Here is a 20,569-nt window from a genome sequence, read left to right as displayed (position 1 = left end):
TAAGTGGATAACATAGGGTACTTTTAATAAAGCATCAAACACAATAACCATAGTTGTACTTTAAGAAATATTTTCACACTTTGTATATTAGTATAAGTGATCGAGAATAAACATTGATTACTTGGAGGAGTTCTAAGTAATGCCACAAATACTAATACTTCACAATTAGTTCATAGTTAAACTCTTAACTAAATATCATTAATTGATATAAGTCAAAAATCAGCATACAACTAATCATGCTACAATCATGATTCTGATTTCAGTGAATTCTTGAGATGTAAACATTGTTAAATTCACTAAAACCAAAATATCATAATTAACTTATAACACATAAGTTACAATCAATATACTAGATATCAATTGTTGACAAATTTAGTTATAATCAATCATGCTGCTTATTTATTTTAAGTTAGTTTGAATTATGGAACAAATAAAATCATTAAATTGCTTCAATTTCCATAGTCCAAACTACCCAAAATAAATCTTAAATAAATATATACTAAATATCTATAAGTTAGATACTAGCACTTAAATATTTATAATTATCCTTAAATAATCACCTATAGGATATATGACTGATATACATGACAATCACTCTCTGGATAATTAGTAATTTTAGAAATACTTTCTAAGCATATAAAATATGGCTTAAATCTCAAAGTAGTCACTGAAGTGAGGGTGACATATCAAAAATACCCTTCTAGTTATCGGGGTCTCGATGACACCACTCTAGTTGAGAGTAATGACTTCCCCGTTAGTCAAAGACGTTGACTTGACGGGAGAGTGGACGTGGCGGAGATGGTTTGGACAGCATGGATGTAACGGTAAAGTCTGTTGACGTGGCTAAATAGCAACGTCTATATATCGTAGTGCTTATACATATATAAACTAGGGTTCTTAGAGTTGAATGAACACAAATCAAAATCCTGTGATTTTCTCCCCAATTCCTTCAGTATAGTTGCTACTCATATGTCTAAGTGTCAAAGCCCCATGGGTAGAGTTGCGGATAGTTCCTCCTCTGTGCAGTCGGTGAAGAAGGAAGAATACAAAATGTGTTTTTGTGGGAGACGAGCTAGAACATGTGTTTCATGGACTTTAAAAAATCCGGGAAGGCGTTTCTATACTTGTGCCATACCAAAGGTAATATTTTGATTCTTTTTTATGTTTTTTTATTGTTGTAAATAATGTTTAAAATTTGTTAATTGTAGGAAGGTGAAGGCTGCCATTTTTTTCAATGGTTTGAGGAAGAATTCTGCCCTAGATCAATGGAAGTGATAACTCACTTGAACCACCGGAGAATTTATTTGGAGGAGAAGTTAAAACTTGTTCAATAAGACTTAGAGGAAAGTGTTGAAAAAAGGAAGATTTTGAAGGAGGAAAGAAAGGTGTTGATTGATGTAAGAAGTCGGTTAGAGGATGAGAAGAAAAAGTTGAAAAAATAACTCAAGTTCTATGTGCTATTTGCTGTGATGGTGGTTGCATTTGTAATGAATATGAATTAGTTGGTTTATGATGGCAGTAAAGATGCATGTGTAATGGTAGTTAGGAGTAGTGAATGTAATGGTTTGAATAGATTGTATGGTTGAATGCATTTGTAATGGTTGTAATCAATGAACAGGTCATATGGACCACCTTTTGGTATAATTTGGGACAAATTAGATAGTCATTTTCACCATGATAATAACTGAAAAATAATATAACAGATACCAAATTGCAAAATAGAAACCATTCATCATAAATAAGTCTTACAAACACAAGTTACATCAGTCTTAAGAGATACCAAATACTTAAACAAAAGTTGCAACAGTCTTAACAATAACAAGTTCAAGAGAGACTTAATAGAATTGGCTTAAATAAAACTTCCAAAAGCAACATTACTTAAAAATTCATTCCCCTAGGTTAATTGGATCTTCTGCAGTATTCTTGAAGCCACTTAACCTTTTTAACTCAATACAGAGTCTGAAACCATAACTTCTAGGGGCTGCTACAGCCCTTGGCCTCTGCTCTGGTTTAGGAGGTGGTGTGTTTGCAGGTGGTGTAGCCCTAGGTGGTCTGAAAGGCACCAATCCAGGTGTTGGCATGAAAACTGCCTTTGTACCTACAGGGCCTCTAAGCTCATCACTGAACCTCACATAATCCTTGCCACTGTTAGACCACTCATCACCATTTTGGCCTTTAACCAAAGGCATTTTCTTCCTTGGAATTTTCTTGAAAGAGGCCAAGGGCTCATCATCTCCAAGCTCAACCATCTATGCATCTTCTTGTGCTTCAACTTCTATCACCAACTTCATCTTTTTCTGAATTCCTTCATTGCCTTGAAAGTAGTCATCCTTAAATAACTTCCAAACCTCCTCTGCAACCCTGTCACTAGCATCACTGTCATCATCCAAACTTCCTTCATCTTCTTCTACCAGTTGCTTACCTTTCCCCTTGTATATGTCCTTTTTGCCTTTTGGATGTTTAGAGCCTGTTTGTGAACCTTGAGTCTGTGGTTCATTTATTGTGATTCCCTTAGTAGGTCTTCTCACAACAAGCTTCTGTCTTGCCACCTCCTTGGCCTTCTTCTTCACTGTACACCCTGTGTGTCTTTCTTCTTTCTTGTCTCAGTTGCAGCATCTTTCTCTTTTATCTGTTCAGGTGTGGCATCTGTATTCTTTGTTGGACACTTGGAGACTCTATGCCCTGGCTGTCTATAATTACTACAATGCATCACTCTTCTGTTGCTATACCTCTGTAGGACAATTCCTTGAGATGGTGTAGCCTGACTTCTGATGCCACCTTCCCACTCCTCCCTCCTTCTCATTTTCTTTGGTCTTCCTCTGAGTTTCTTGGGAATGTCAGGAGGCAGCATTGTTTCTTCTGAGTGAAAGTCCCAGTATTCCTCACCTTTCATTGCCTCAAGAGAGTGTTTGTAGCTTTCAAGATATTTCTCCCTTTTATAGTAATCAGACACATATTCCTGTGGTTGGTGCCTCCTTGAGTGTATAGCAGCTATGGCATGTTGGCATGGTATGCCTGTTAGGTCATACATCCTACAATCACATGTGCCCCTCTCTAAATCAACTGTAACTGCCTTTGTTCCACATTTGACTTGAAATTTTCTATCTCCATCCCATGCTGCAGACCATTTTCTAGATTCAGTCACAAGAAGATTGTGGCGCCCTCCAAAACCGGGTCAGAAGTTTGGGGTCCACACACACACCTTATTTATAACCTGCTTATAACAATAATAAAGATAATAATAATATATGCAGTGACCCTACTTACCAACCACCACGGACCGTAATAGGTTAAAGTATGCACACAAGCCACACACACTAATATATTACAAACCGTTCAAATCCCAACTAATTCAAACTCAAACTGAGTATTAAACATTATTACAAACTTTTACAAACTTAAATTATCCCAAAAGAAGCCTACTAGCTCAGCTTTCTCAACCTGAACCCCTAGCTCTCGCGCTGGATCGGGGATCCTCGCTACCAACTGGTTCCTTTTTAACTGGAAAGAATATAAACAACATCGCACAAATGAGCTAACTAGCTCAGCCAGTCACAATGACAAAACTGAGAATAATGATCATCAGGTAAATATGATTATGATATCAAGTGAACATTGGATTATGATTTAGAATTGGATATTATACTTTTAATTTAAAAACCAAGGTTAGGCTGCTGATCAGTCACGCACTAACCCCGAGCAAGGCACACAGCATTGCTCTAACTACTGGATCCAAGGCACACATTGGCCTAACTTGACCATTATATGGTTTGACCACGAATCTGGTCCACAATTTTATAAAAACAATCCAATTCTAATATAATAACAGAATATGCAATAATAAACAATAACCAGAATCATTAACAACAATGAGTGTTTAACATTGAAAGGGTTTCAATCCTTGTAAGGATCAATAAGGTAATTTAAAAGCTTGGGTGCTGGGTAATGAAAGAATTGGATAACAAAGAAATCAACATTTCAGGGTTTCAAAGATTTGGGCTTTCAATGCATAGGATACAATGATTGAATGTACAAGTAATTCAGTTCAGTGTTTGGCATTTTGTTTGCATGTATTTGTGGAGTAGTATCGTATACTTGAGGTTCGTGTTTGGGTATACAATAATCAATGGTCTAGAAAGAATAAGGTTCATGGCTCAAGAACAATAATTGGAATCAGGGTTTAGGTTTCAGTGCTTCAAAGCACTTGCAATATCAATAAGACTATCACGTATTATAATATTTCGAGAAAGTTCGGAATACTTGCCTGATATTAGCTTACTACACTGCACTCGCTTCCAATCACAATCGTCTTACTCCTTAACTCTCTGTTTCCCTTTCCTACGTCTTGCCTCTTCTGCTCACATATCATAAGCATCTATCAATAATTTACTCATGGAATTCTGTTCAACACATACTTTTATCTACTCTTCGTTTTACCCAAATCCGATTAACGGATTGAAAGTTATGCAATAATCAAGTAAACACCGAATATATAGACTGATAGTCAATTAACAAGTCACATATAGCACATAATACATCACGTAATCAATGATATATTATTTATAAAGAAGTCTCGGGTCATAAATAGGCTTTCTGGTATTTAAAATGATTTTTAAAACATTTTTCGGAATTAAAACGGGTCGTTGGATCAATTTCGGGTTAATAAACAGGGTTCGGTTGGCCAATTCTAGCTCCGAAATAATTTTAGAATAATTATCGAGCCTTGGAAATAATTTAGAATAATATTTTAAAGCTCGAAACTATTTTTCAAAATTTTTAAATCATTTTTAAATAATTAAATCTAATTAAATAATTAATTAAAATCAATTAATAATTAATTAAATCAATTAATTTTTGAATTAATTGACCAATTAATCAATTAGAAATTAACTGAAATTAATTAACTAATTAATTTAGATTTATTTGTGAATTAAAAATAATTTTCAGAATTAAAATAATAATTTTTAGAATTTTCAAAAATTAAAAATGAATTTTTATAATAAAAATAAATAAGAAATATGATTTTTAAACATTTTTAAAACAGAAATCCAATTTTTGCAAAGTCTGGAAACTACAGGGACCAAACTGCATCGTTTTCAAAACTATAGGTACTAAACTGTAATTTTCCAGGGGGTCGCCAGAAAACAGTCGGGTATGGCCGGAGAACACGTTCCATGGATGCTCAGACCACCATCACCTCCAGATCACATCTACACAACACCAGGAACACAACCATGCAATCAATTCATCCTAACAATCCCTGAGTTGGCCGGAATTTGGCCGTGAAATTTTCCAGTTTCCGGCGAACATCGGAAAACTTCAAAATACAACTCCCTTCTCTACAGACCTCGTTGGTTCATGAAACTTATACGACTAGATTGCAAATTTCACAGAGAACACAACCCACTATAACACAACATCAATCTATCACAGAATAAGAAACCCCCAAATTTCAATTAAGAACATTCATACGGGTTATAAACCCTAATTTTAAAATTCGAAAATCAAACTCAAATTTGAACATGTTATTGAACTCCAAATCAGACGTATGACATATGAAAATCATCAGGAAAATAAGCTCTACAACATGCAATCATCAAATCATACAAACAATCATCCAAACAAAAATTCATATTTTTAATAAAATAAATTCGAAAATAAATAAATTTTTAGAAAAATAACCTTGATTTCTGCAGGTGTATGGATTACAGAATCTGGTAGAGCTCTTCAAGACCTTCAGATTGGTTACTCGAGCTTTCCAAACCGAATTCAATAACACCTCCAAATGCTTGTTTGATTCTTAGAACAGTTTTAGGAAATTAGGGTTTTTCTCTGAAAATTATATAATTATCTATCTGTAATTGATTTTGATACGAAATAAATTATGGTAAAAGGCTATTTATAATTACGGAAAATTAGTATCCCGTTGGATCATTCCGGATATAAAACGGTACGTTTATTTGTAAAAACTGATCCAAACGGTATCGGTTTTCGGGATAATTATCCAAATCAGTACAATTTGTACTGCGGTCTTGGTCTCAGCGCCTGGTTACACGTATTACGAAGTGATAATTGTGATAGTTTAATAAAAAGCTCCCGTTTATCGAAAATACGGGTTTTATTGATTTACCAAAACGAATATTGTATCGAAAATGTTGCGCCGGGACCCGCGCAGGACAAACCGTACGCCGGATCGAAAAAGTCGAAACATGGAATATGCTCGGAATATTACAATTAGGTTACGAAGGAGTTCTCGAAAGAGTTTCGGGTTCCAAAAACGTAACAACGGTTGACGTCGGTTGGTTCCCGTTTTTATAAAATAGATTTTAATTACCCGGAAAAAGATTTTAGAAATTTCATATGATTCTTATAAATGCATAAACCAACATAAAAATAATTAGGGAGATATGACAATTATCTATATTTTATTTTGGACATATAAAAATTAAAATACTCAATTAATATTATTTTTTTGAATATTCAAGTACAGATAACACTTAACAATTAACTCACAGAATAGATACTGAACACACATAATAATTATATAATAGCAAAAATAATTACACGATATATCCCGGATATTACAAAGATCCAAAGTCTTTTTTATTTTAGGACAAAGGATCAGATCACTATTCAACATCTCATCTCTTCTTCTTCTTATTCTTGTCAGTAGTTTGAAATGTATCTCTTGGAGCATGGTCAACAAGGGCATGAACCTGTTACATGACAATGTCAAGTAGTTAGGAAATAACATTCAATCATGGTGCATTACATATTATAGAGTGTTACATACTTGTTTTACCTTTCATTTATGATCCATGAATTAAAGCTTTCAGACATATTATTGTCTGTGTTGTCAACTAGGGAGTGTGTTTGGAAATGGGATTTGCACCACTGTTTAGGATCATGTTTTGACAAGAGAGCATGTGCAGCCTTTGAGTGTCTCTCAAGTTCTTTCATAGCCCTTAAATGTGCAACCTTGTAAGTTGACAATGCAATTCTCCAAAACAAATTCTTCAATATTCCAGTGTTGAACCTGCAAGCACAGTAGCAAACATGAGTCAAAATCAATATACGTGAACATTGCAGAAAATTATCAAGTAGAGAAAGAGCATTACTTTTTCTTGAAATTGGCACAAAGATGCCTTGTGCACAATCTTTGCTCAACATATGGAAGAAGCTCTTTCACAGCATTTTCCAACCCTTTTTGCTGATCACTTATGATTGTTAATCCAGCTCCATCCTCCAGATCTAAGTCATCCTTGAGCAACATAAGAAACCACCTCCAAGAATCCGTATTCTCATATTCAACCACAGCATAACAGATTGGAAACATTTGGTTGTTTCCATCTCTACCTACAGCAGATAGGAGCTGACCACCACAAACAGTCTTCAAGAAACATCCATCAAGCCCAATAACTGGTCTACAGCCTGCTTTCCAACCAGCCTTGAGAGCATAATAGCACACATAGATTCTTTTGAACTTTACAGGATCCTCTGGATTCAATCTAGTTGTTGATATCTTCACAGTATTTTTAGGGTTACTTAACAACACCTCTTGGCCAAAATCCCTCACTCTAGCATAATGTTGCCTAAGACTCTCAGCAATTCCTTCAAGTGCCATTTTTCTTAGCCTCAACACTTTAATTCTAGGAACCTCAATTTCCAGTTCATTTTTAATTGTTTCAGCCATCTCCTTACATGACCATTGAGGGTTCTTCCTGATCCTATCCCCAAAAACTTCACACAAATACTTGACATTTGCCATTTTGTTGTTGTATGGCTTAGTGCACAAGTGTGTGTCAACCAGTGTTTTTACAGTTATAGTCTCTATCCTTGTCCCTACTGCACCAAATGTAGAAGGGACAGTTTGCCTCACAAGACACTTGACATCTTCTACCATCATTAGTAATGAATTGGACCCCTCTTCTATCAAGCACATCATATCTCCTAACAGTATCTCTGAACTCAGCCATGTTAACAAACTTATGTCCTACTTCAAACCTAGGTACCCCTTCAGTACTACCCTTTTTTTTCAAGATTCTTCTTTTCTTGGGATTAGGTGGACCAACATATCCAATTCTTGCATTCTCATCCTCACTTGAGGATGAAAGAGACCTCAAAACTTGAGAATAATAAGCAGACTCTTCACTAGGGGACTTGTTTGGTATGTTCATAGCATTATACATTTTATCTTTAAATTTCTTAGCATTTTTCCTAATGGTATGCAACTCATCATCACTGTCACATACATTATCAGGGCATACACTATCATCATCATCTGATTCCTCACTATCCTTAGCAAGTCTGTACTCAGGGTCATAAGAATCATCTGTATCATCCCCATTATCCCCATTATCACTATTATCCCTAACTATTTCTTCTTCCATCATTCTACTCACATTGTTCTCCTCAGGCACAGTTTTAATTTTACATTGTTTAGGGGTTTGCGGAACATCAATTAGGTCATCAAGGTTAAAATGATCTACATATAAATCAATCCTACCATACGGCTTAGACAAATCAACTAAATCCCTCACAGAACCATCATCATATATTACCCTGATACCTTCACTAAAACTAAACCCATCACATTTAAAATAAACAAGAGAATTCACATTATAATCATATTTCTGGGCAAAATCTTCTAGGTCACGAAAGGACATCAAATCACTATCAAACTCTATAATGACCTCGGTTTTACCCCCAACATAAGTAATAGTAGGAGGAGGGGTAAAATCACCATGGTGGTGAAGATACAGAGTAGTAGACATGCTGAAAAAAAACAAAAAATAACATATAAATGTATATATGTGCACATATCAACATACTTACAGATACATACAAGTCAATACATCTAGGATTCGTCAATTAAGGGAATCGAACATACCTTCGATTGCAGTATTAGATCTTCAAGTGACGGTATTCGCACTCCCCCCCCACAATGTTCTTCCAATTCGCCCCTCAATTGCACTCTCTCAAACGAGTTCTTCACTTAGGGTTTTTCCCCCAATTTTCCAATCACACTCTTCTATCTCAAAGTTGTTTTTAATTGATTATTACTGTTTATTTTTCTTGTTTTTTTGTTATAAACGTAGCTTTGCTTATTTGGAAGCCACGTAACTTAACAGTTGTTGCCATGTAGGTGCCATCTGGATTTGCCGTTAAGTAAGTAACGTCTCCCGTCAAGTCAACGTCCTTGACTAACGGGGAAGTCATTACTCTCAACTAGAGTGGTGTCATCGAGACCCCGATAACTAGAAGGGTATTTTTGATATGTCACCCTCACTTCAGTGACTACTTTGAGATTTAAGCCTATAAAATATTGAGAGTTTTATACACATAACTTAGAAAATACTTCAACTTTCAATATTAATGATTTTAGAAATAAGCATTGATTACTTAGAATAAAAATTCTAAATAATATCATTAATACTAAAAGTATCACAATTATTCATACATGATACAAATAACTATGCTGCATATTATTTTAATATAATTAAATCATGAGACTGATATGGAATGGAATTTTCTACAATCATAATTTAAATTAATTAAAATAATATTCAAACTTAATGATATAATACTTAACTACCACAAATGTATATGACATTATAATCATGATAATCAGGATATTAGCACTAAGTACGAGGTACTGGATTACTGATAAATCCACAAGTTCCTTAAATATTGAAGATTTAATACTTGTGAACTTATATTAAGAATTCCGTACAGATGATTTCCAACTAATATGCAATGAATGATATCCCACACTTACAAACCAGTCTTGAAAGATTGATTTTAACAAGTAATTTAATAAGTGTTTCTGTAAGTGACTTTTTGACTAAAAGACATGCTCTCGAAAGAAATGATACCTTGTGTGAAGGTTCCTTGTCATAAAGTGTTCCACAAAATTGTTGGATTTGAGTTTGTTTCTTATCATAACAAGAAATCAATCTTCTTCCATGAAGTTGACAACTTCCCGAGATGTTTCTCCTGTCACCTAAGTTGACAGCTTTAGAGATGTTTCTCCTGTCTTTCTTACAACCTGTATAATCTATATCTATTTATCCAAACATGTTAAACATGATATCTTTAGGGTACTTTACTCCAAGAATTGATAGTCCCTTAAGATATCTAATAATCTTGTTAATAGCTATAAGATTGGATTCGCTAGCATCCACTTGGAACCTTGCACATTGGCATCTTGAGAACATTATATCACTACACATATATAACACTATGTTTGTGCCTAGTGAAAAGAGAGTTATTAATATGACGACTCTACTAGTTCATATTAACTATAACTTCAGATAGAGTGCCATACCATGTTCTTGACGATTGCTTGAGTAGAACTAGTTCATACCAACCTGAAGTGAGCTTGTGAAGAAGAGATATCCATAGTCCAAGAGATCTGCAACTACAAAATCCTTGAACTGTTGTGCATTGACTACTTCCTTTGACTCACCAACCAGGAGTACACTTTTACACATCTACTAGAGTCCAATTCCAAGTGTGAATGTGCATCAGGTGTCTGATATGTCGTAATATCCTCAAGTCTCATCACTGGTGCTTTTTGTCAGATACTGCTTCCAGATAATAACCTAGCATCCAGTTTAGCTTTGTCCCTCGTAACAATGCAATTGTCATCCAGTTTTGACTTCTGTTAATCTTTGTACCAATTACAAAATTGTCATTTGGTTTGGATACCAGCTTCCCTACAATCTTCTTGCTGGATGATTGAGCTCATCTTGCGTTACAATCACCCAATCAATCCAGATCTATCAGGGCTTCTGTAACTTTCTCAGTTTCTTCTTCAGATAGAAAACTAGAGAAATAATCATTCACACTCAATAACCCTGCTAATCATTACTCCACCATCTGGATCACTTAAGAACTAGACTCTGGGAAAAATATTGACATCAAACCCTTTGTCTCAGTAGATATGTTCTTTAATGTCCTCTAATTTTCAATGTGGTATTGTGCCTGACTAGTTGATCCTTCTATTACTCCCCCTAAGCTGTTACTGGGATTTCCTGAAAATCCTTACCCTTGCTGAATGGCTTCATTGAAATAATGAGTTATGTTATACACTATCATTCCACTGCTTGGATATGAATCATCAATACCATTAATTTCTCTTTTAATAGCGTGGAGCATGGAGTTGTTGAACTGTGCACTTAGACTGTCTACCACCTTCTGTTGATCAACCACAAATGTCGTGTCGGTTGTACACTCCACTGAGTAGCTATGAAGAATGTCCTTACAAGTCTTAGCTGCAAATGCCAAGATCTTCAAACAACTGAAAATATTTCATTGTTTGCTTCTGTGGAATATTCTCTCCAAACACTTTCAGGTTATCCATTGTTTTCTCATGTTGGCCATTAACTCATTAGTGGTCTTCATGTATACATCCTGATCAAGGCTTGATCTTACTTGTTACAGACTGTATTGACTTCTTCAGCTCTTTGGTATTTAGAAAGTCTTGATTAGCTTGACATTGTCCTTGTTAGGTCACACACACACTGTAGAGGGGGTGAATACAGTGTATAGTACACTCAAATCGAACTTTAAGAACTTAAGTAACAGAAAACAAACTTTATTGAAACAATAAACTCTGTTACAGTATGGACCTGTTACCTCTCAGTGATGAACAAATATCACGAGAGCTGCTAGGGTTACAATGAATAATCTTCTCTAATAATGATAACACTTATAGTGTAAACCCTATGTCTGTGTTTATATACTACACAGTTACAAGATAATCGCTAATTGATATGGAATATAATTCTGCTTCCTAAAATATATCAATCAGATATCTTTTCTTCCAAGTATTCCATTCTTTACAGAATTCCTTCTTCATGCATATCTCTTCTTATGTTTATCTTGATCTTCTTTCCTTTAATCAGCTATTGTCCTTATCTGATCGTCCTTCAGCACTTAAGTACTGATATCTATCTTCTGATGATTATCTCCTGATAACATAAGTATTGATATCCTTAAGTCCTGACTTCCAGTATAAGTATTGATCAACAGTTAAGTACTGATTTATCATGTTCAAGTAAGATCTGAAAGCTAAACATAAAACATATTAGCCATGACATTATCAAATATATCTAACAATCTCCCCCAACTTGTAAATTAACATAATATACAAGTTTAACAGATATTTGATGATGTCAAAAACATTAAGTACAAATGCATGAGAATTAGACTAGATAACTACAACTTACAGTCCTTAAACCTTTTACCAATTTCAACTTCTGATAACAACTTCAGTCTGTATAAATATCAGAATTTAAGCAGTTGTAGATCTTCAACTTGGTTTCATCATTTTCTGATCTCTCTGATGTCAGGAGTTGTTCTGAGATAGTTCTTCAACAAACATTTCTCAGCATATCTGAGTTCATCAATCATTCTCCTTTTGACATCTTTAAGCTCTGCAGTATCTTCACCAGTTTGAAAGATTGCAGCTCTGAGATCATTGATCTTTGCTTTTCTTAACTCCTGATCTAGTCTTATGACATAAGCTTTGTCAGACTCTAGATTGAATTCAAGTCCCTTAATACCAAGATATGTTCTGATCTGTGCAGTATTAGGCTTCATATCAACAATATCACCATTGTGATCTCTGTACTTTGGAACATATATGCTGTCAGACTTAACAGAATAAAGCCTTTTCTGTCTCTGAATCTGTTCTTTTAAGTAGTTTGCAGCAGTCCCTGTTATTCTGTCATCCACTTGAAGTAAGAAAAGTACATGCTCCAATTCTTCAAAATACTTCAATGGAATGGCATTTTGTCTTATATGATAAACCCTACCATCTGTCATGAAATACAACATGATGTATTCTTTCAAGTAGGCATGGTAAACCATCTGTACAGATTCCAGTTGATTCAATCTCTCAGGAGTTGCTCCAATACCTGGTTCACTCAAGGAAGTTGGATCATTGGTAGTGTTGTGTACTCTTCTTTCATCAGCACTTCCCAATCCAGTTTTATCTCTAGCTTCCTTTCCAGTAACTACTCTTGCTTCAAAACCACTTGCATTAGTCTTCAAAGATTGAGTCTGTTTTGCTTTAGTGAATCCTGGTAAGAGTGTCTTTGATCTATTTTCTGATATCAAGTTAACTTGAGCTATGTCAGAGGTTACTTGCTTCTTCTGAATATCAGAACTTACAATTTCTTGACTCTGAACAACTTGAGCCATGTCAGAGGTTGTTTTAAGAACTTTTCTTGAAGTCAGAGCAAGATCATCCTTTTCATCAGTAATTTCTTCTTCCTCAGGAGGTACATAAACCTTGATAGGTTCACCAACCTTTTCTTTACCCTTGGATCTTGGATCTATCTGTGGTTGTGATCTAGCCGATGTTGCTTCACTATGTGTCCTTTCTTTGATCACAATGCCTTTGAGTTTTGGAAGTGATTTTTTACCAGAAGCTTCAGATTTAGATGTGACTTTCTCTGATTTAAGTCTGGCTTCTTCTTCCTTTAAACTTTCCAAGTCCATTCCTGGATTTTCTTAAAGAAATAACTGTCTTGACATTTCCTCATCAAGATCTAGAAGTTCATCAGAACTTATCCTTTTACCAGCAGCAGAACTTATTCTTTTCCCAGTATCAGAACTTGTCCTGTGACTAGCTTGTCTTGATGTAAACCTTCTACCTTGACTATGACCGCTACCCATTCCAGAGTATCCTTGATCATCATTTCCATCATCCTTTCCTTGCAGTGTCTTGTTAGTTTTGCATTTGGACTTAATTACCTTCTCCCCCCTTTTTGGCTTCAGCAGGTAGTAAAAGAGAGATAAGTAATTCCACTGAGGATTGGATTTCAGTAAGTTGCGATTGCTGAGAAGCTTGATTTGTCAGAATTTCATCAATCTGAGCTTGCTGTTTCTCTTGAGTTTTCTCAATATAAGCAATCCTGTCAATGGTAGGTTGAAAGAACTTTTTCTTATCAATTTTCCAAACTTGTTCCTGTTTGATAAAGTTCTCCTGAATCTTGTGTAGCTCTGCATGAGTAGTTGAATGAAGACCTTGTAGATGTTTAGTACTCAATGCAGTGACTCTAAGCTGGGTTTTAAAATCATCAGAATTTAACATTTCATCAGCTTTAGTCAAGTGCTCAGCAAGATGTTTTTCAGTTGGAACACATGAAACTGAGTTCCATTCCTTAGTCCACTCCTGACCTGCAGGAGTTTCACTCCAAGGTACTGGTGCTTCCCCGGTAACAAACTTCTTTACCAGTTCAGACTTAGGAAGAGTCTGTTGAGGAGTATGTCCTGAAGGACCTGCTTCATCAGCATCTACAGTTGGAGCAGCATCACCAGTATCTCCAGCATTTGCAGCATCAGAACTTAAAGAATCAGTATCTTCTGATAAGACAACAGTGTGAGTAGCAATGGAGGCTTCAGCATCCTCTAATTACTGATCTGATACTAAGTTCTGATCAACAGCCATATCCTGATGCTCACCTAAAGTCTGATCATCAGCATCTTGATGCAGAGAAGGTGTTGTTGATAACTCTGGAGTTTGAACAGCATCAGTAACAGGTGTTGTGGAAGGATTATTTGCTGTTGGAGCTTCTAAGAGAAATACTTCAGACACAACCAAGTGTTGAACATCAATATCAGCACTTGTGCCTGGATCAACAAGAGACACAGATGGTGAGTTAGCCTTGTCAGATACAGCTTCCTGAGATGGAGTTGATGGAGAAGAAGTGACTGGAGCAAATTCCTTGTCTTGTGAGATCAGAGATTCCTGATCCCCTTCCTTAGCTGCTTCATCTTCATCATCTGAAACTGGCCTTTGTGCCCTCTGTTTCTTGTACTTCCTTGTTGATTTGGATTCCTTGGGAGTTTCAGGAACTGTCATTCGTCTAAGCCTCTTGAGAAGCCTAGAACCCCCAATTTCAGAATCCTTCTGAGAAATCTCTTTCTCAGCTTCAGTTACAACAGGTTCTCTAGCAGGAACCGGTTCCTCAGAATCAGATTCATCTCTCAATGCAATCATCCTTCTCTTTTGAGGTGTTTGAGGAACATTCTTTGTCCTCTTTGGCTTGGAAGATGAAGATTTCACAGTAGGTGCTGAAGATGAAGGTTGAGCAGTCTGTGAAGTGGAGAGATAGGATTTGAGATATGTTCTGAGGGTAGGTTGAGTAGAATGAGAGGTAGGTACTGAGGTTGATGGATTTTGGGTGTTTGGAGTTGGTTGGACATCAGAGTAAACAGATCTATAAGTATCAGGATCAGCATTTACTAGGATCTGTTTTACAGACTGAGGAATCTGTAATGGTCTAACCACTTTTTTCTTAGTATCAGCATTTACCAGGTCATTAAAGTATCGTTTTGCAACCTTAAAAGGTGGGGTTTGGGTGCTGACTAAATGAGGTTCATCAGTACAATAAGTGTAAATAAGTTGACAGAATCTAGCAAAATAAACAACATCTCGATCCTCTGTCATCCTATCCCCAATAAAACCAATTAAAGTAGTTGCAAAATCAAAATGAGTTTGATTGATAATTGCATACCCGATGTGCTGACTGATAATTGGAATAGCATCAAAATTCGAACATTTGTTCCCAAAAGCTTTGGTGATGCAATCAAAGAAGAAACTCCATTCTCATCTGATATTAGCCCGTTTCAATTGTCCAAGTTTCGTCAGACTCTTTTCATATCCCAATTCAGCCATTAACTCCCGAAGGGCTGAGTCCTCTGGAATTGAGAAAGTACAATCTTCTGGAAGATGTAAAGCCCTGCGTACTGTACCAGGAGTGACTGCAAAGGATGAATCACCCACTTGGAAGATAATACTGGGAGTTCCACGTTGACCACCATCATCAAAAAGTCCAGTCCTCCAAAACCTCAGAACTTGTTGGCTTGAAAAGAATTCAGGCTGTGTTAATGCATACCCAACCTCACTATGTGCAAGAAGATCTTGCACAAAGTGCAATTCAGATGGAGCTTCAGTGTGATCAAGAACTGCAGCATAGTTGTTGGGGACAAACTTAGCTCCATCAATGATTAAATCCTTTGGTGCCATGTGAAAAAAAAATTGAGATTCAAGGATGCCTGTTAGGTGTTTGATATAATGTCTGTATGAAAAACCAACGTGAGAAATAAAGAGAAAGAGAGTAAAAGTAAGGAGAGAGATAAAATATGAAGAAAATAAAAGATTAAAGAAATCTTCTCTCTGTTGTACTTATACTCTGAACAAAAATGTTACCGTTGGACACCTGTCAGACATGCAGTAATAACGGACAGTTACTGGGCTCGAGAAAACAGGAATCATTACTTACCCATTTGCCTAGTTTCAAGGAAAAACCGTTCCATTTATCAAGAGAAATAGTTTTAATTCAAAATTTAAACCGTTATCACTGATTGAATTATTTTTCACTGCATCATTAATATTCTGAAAATACATCACATGAAAATGACCAAGATAAATTAGATAAGTAAGTGCTGAAAACGAATCAGAACTTAATATAAAACAAAATTTATATGGTCATCAGAATATCAATCAGGATTTATCAACAAAAGATAAAATAACTCAGAGACAAAATCTTGAAGTAAAAACAACTTTCATTAATATATCAAGACAATACATTTATGAAATGGAAATTACATCAATACTTATACAAGATTTTCCCTAAGCTTCTAAACCGAACATCAACAGCCTTAGTCCTAGCTAAGAAGCCTGACAAAGCTGATGATGAAGAAAAACAGGAAGAAGACAAGATTAAATCATTTCTTCTTCTTCCTACTCTCGACAAACAGAATGGCGAGTCTGATGATTCGCTCTTGCTGGCGGAGAGCTTCCAGCCTTTCCTCCTCCAATCGCTCCAGATGGCGATGGTAGTCCATATAGAAGAACAGGAGGTGTGTCAGTACCTCCTGTGGGACAGAGTCCCATATCTCCTCAGGAATGGCTGTGACATGCCATTCCTGCTACCATTCGGCACAGCTTAGCTCCATATTGAAGTTTTGGTAGTTCAAAAACATGTTGTATCTGACCATTGTGTTTTTGAAAGAAGAAGTATGAAGATAAGTGTGTGAGAAGAATTTGATGGAAAGACTGATGTGAAGTGGCTGCTTATATAGGCAAGAGAATGCCAGGAGACGCAAAGAAATTAAATGCTGACAGGTAGAATTAATTCTACCTCGTCTCCCTAGACTTTGAAAAAGAATAACATTCATTGGAAAGAGGAAATATGGTTTAAAGCGCACAAGAAACAAGTAACATTGGACTGTTCAGGTACAAATACCATTAACCCTAACCATAGTGACTATTAATCTTCCACTTCAACATATTCAATTATTAACTGAGACTGTTATCAAATTTTATTCACAGATAAGTCAAGTAAAACATTAGACTGTAATATCAGAACTTAGACTTATATCAGAACTTAACAGTCATCAGAACATAATTTCTTAACTCGGAAAAGGAATGCCCATCTTAGTAAATCCTCATACAAGTTCTGAGTTATAGACTTCAGAACTTAATCATCAGAACGTGTAACTAGAACTTGTCCTCAGAATTTGTGCAAAGTGACACAGTGACTGTTTATCTAAAATAACATAGACCACCACAGTAATTTTCATCATTCATATGGAGTGATTAGTATGTGCATTAAGCTAAATAACAGACAAAGAGTAAAGTCTGAGTCACTTCAGTACATCTTAGAAATAAGGCATAACTAAAATTTTGCTAAAGAGCTGTCATTGTCCTGAAACCTACTGATGAATGAGTTCATGCATGAGTCCACCTCAACTGTTTTGTGCTAATTTTATGCATCTTTTGAAATTCTATTTTACAGTGGCTTCTCAGTGTAAGTGAGTCACGACTGTTTATCAGAATTTATGCTATTATCAGAGTATTTCTCCAGTAATCATAGAGTGTGAAAAGTCACCAATAAAATATTTTGCTTTTCTAATGCATATTTACTTAATACCAGCAATGCACTTGGGTCATCCCTTCCACATTTTTACTCTAGATCTCAAAGGAGTACCTGATTTTATTCTTTGATCTTTTTGCTTTTTCTTTTGATAAGTGAGGTTTATCAGCACTTAGTACATTCAGCAGTTTTACTAGTATCAGAACTTAACAGATGAGTAGCATTATTCTAATTTGTGACTTAGTAATAAGATATACAAAGTAAACTTAACTAAGCTCAATTATCAGAATTTGCTAGTGTCATAAGATTTCCACTGAAATAATTACTTCTTACATGGAATCATTTGTTTATTGAAGACTACTAGGTCAGTATCTAGCACAGTTATCCTCATAGGATTGAATAGGTACTTGAACAGACATATCACTTATCAGAGTTTAGAAACATATATCAGACAACAGTCAGTACTTAAAGACATTTATCAATTAAGCACAGAATACACAATGAGATTAATTCTGTAAATACTGAGCATAAAGTCTGATAACACAGAACAAGACTAAGCAGATTTAGAGAAAGAACCTGAAACCATTCCAAGTTCATTTACCAATCTTGTAAAAGTAGCTTCACACAGTGGTTTTGTGAAGATATCTGCTAGTTGTTGATCTGTGGGAATAAAATGCAATTCCACTGTACCTTCATCCACATGTTCCCTGATGAAGTGGTACCTGATGCTGATGTGCTTTGTCATAGAGTGTTGAACTGGATTACCTGTCATAGCAATAGCACTTTGAGTATCACAGTAAATAGGGATTTTGAAATATGTTAACCCATAATCCAATAACTGATTCTTCATCCAAAGAATCTGTGCACAACAGCTTCCTGCAGCAATATACTCTGCTTCTGCAGTTGATGTAGAAATTGACTTTTGTTTCTTGCTGTACCAAGAAACCAATCTGCCTCCAAGAAATTGGCAGCTTCCACTTGTGCTTTTCCTGTCAATTTTGCAACCTGCAAAATCTGCATCTGAATAACCTATTAGTTTAAAATCTGATTCTCTAGGATACCATAATCCCAGAGCAGCTGTTCCTTTAAGATACTTAAAGATTCTTTTTACAGCTGTTAAGTGAGGTTCTCTTGGATCTGCTTGAAATCTTACACAAAGACAGGTAGCATACATGATATCAGGTCTACTAGCAGTTAGATAGAGTAGAGAGCCAATCATACCAAATTTCTTCAGCAAATTTCTGGTGTACTTGGTTTGACAAATAAAAGTGCCTTCCTCATTCTGCTTGACTTGAAGGCCCAGAAAATAGCTAAGTTCCCCCATCATACTCATCTGATATCTTGACTGCATTAGTTTGGCAAACTTCTTGCAAAGTTTGTCATTTGTAGATCCAAAAATGATATCATCAACATAAATCTGGACCAGAAGTAAGTCCTTTCCATGGTTGAGGTAGAACAGTGTTTTGTCTATTGTCCCTCTGTTGAATCCACTTTCCAGAAGAAACTGAGCTAAAGTCTCATACCATGCTCTAGGAGCTTGCTTAAGTCCATAAAGTGCTTTATCAAGCATGTAGACATAATCTGGATGTTTGGTATCTACCAAACCTGGAGGTTGTTCAACATATACCTCCTCCTCCAATTCTCCATTGAGAAAAGCACTTTTCACATCCATTTGAAAGACAGTAAACTTTTTGTGAGCAGCATAAGCCAAGAATATCCTTATGGCTTCTAACCTAGCAACTGGTGCAAATGTTTCATCATAATCAATTCCCTCCTGTTGAGAATATCCTTTTGCAACCAGCCTTGCCTTATTCCTTATAATTATACCATCACTATCAGTTTTGTTTCTGAATACAAACTTTGTACCAACAACAGATCTATTCTTTGGTCTTGACACTAGGGTCCAGACTTTGTTTCTTTCAAATTCATTCAACTCTTCCTGCATTGCTTGCACCCAATCAGCATCTTGAAGAGCTTCTTCCACTTTCTTTGGCTCAGTCTGAGAGAGAAAAGAATTGTAAAGACATTCATTTGAAGTACCTATTCTAGTTCTGACACCTGCATCAGGATTTCCAATTATCAAATCAGGTGTATGTGATTTTGTCCACTTCCTTGCAGATGGAAGGTTTTCTCTAGAACTGGATGCTCCCCCATGATCCATGTTATCTTCATTTTCATTTTCTGATGCTCCCCCTGAAATTATGCTCTCTGAGTTGGAGTCTTCAGTATTTAAATTTTCAGCACTATCAGAACTTGGCTTATCAGAACTTGACGAATCAGAATTTGAAGAGCCACATGTATGTTCAGATGTTTCTTGAGCTGTGGTAGGATCTTGAGTATGCTCCCCCTGCATCGGTGCATTTCCCTTGGCGTAGCCACCACAGTTTCAATAACATCAGAGTTTATTCCATCAGAGTTTACAGTATCAGGACTTAGACTTTCAGGATTTTCAGTATCAGAATTTGAGTCTTCATTTTCAAATCTCAGCTGATCATGGTCAATGAAATCTTCAAGACCAGTAATCTTCTTGTCATCAAAAGAGACATTGATAGATTCCATGACTACTTTTGTTCTCAAATTATAGACTCTGAAGGCTTTTGTGGAAAGTGGATATCCAACAAAGATTCCTTCATCAGCTTTTAGATTAAACTTTGATAGCTGTTCAGTATGAGTCT

General features: G+C 35.8%; 1 protein-coding gene across 1 annotated transcript; it reads right to left on the bottom strand.

Moving 5' to 3' along the window:
• Positions 1-2,249: 2,249 nt before the first annotated feature.
• On the bottom strand, positions 2,250-7,768 carry LOC141665686 (uncharacterized). The gene is made up of 5 exons (XM_074471670.1): positions 7,119-7,768; positions 6,803-7,036; positions 6,586-6,716; positions 2,578-3,117; positions 2,250-2,467 (listed from the first exon to the last, which is right to left on the bottom strand). The coding sequence occupies exons 1-5, from the start codon at positions 7,766-7,768 to the stop codon at positions 2,250-2,252; spliced, it is 1,773 nt and encodes a 590-aa protein (XP_074327771.1).
• Positions 7,769-20,569: the final 12,801 nt, after the last annotated feature.

This window comes from Apium graveolens, chromosome 6 (genome assembly GCF_009905375.1).
Source record: "Apium graveolens cultivar Ventura chromosome 6, ASM990537v1, whole genome shotgun sequence".
Classification (NCBI taxonomy): domain Eukaryota; kingdom Viridiplantae; phylum Streptophyta; class Magnoliopsida; order Apiales; family Apiaceae; genus Apium; species Apium graveolens.
This window is presented reverse-complemented; position numbering and strand designations above follow the sequence as displayed.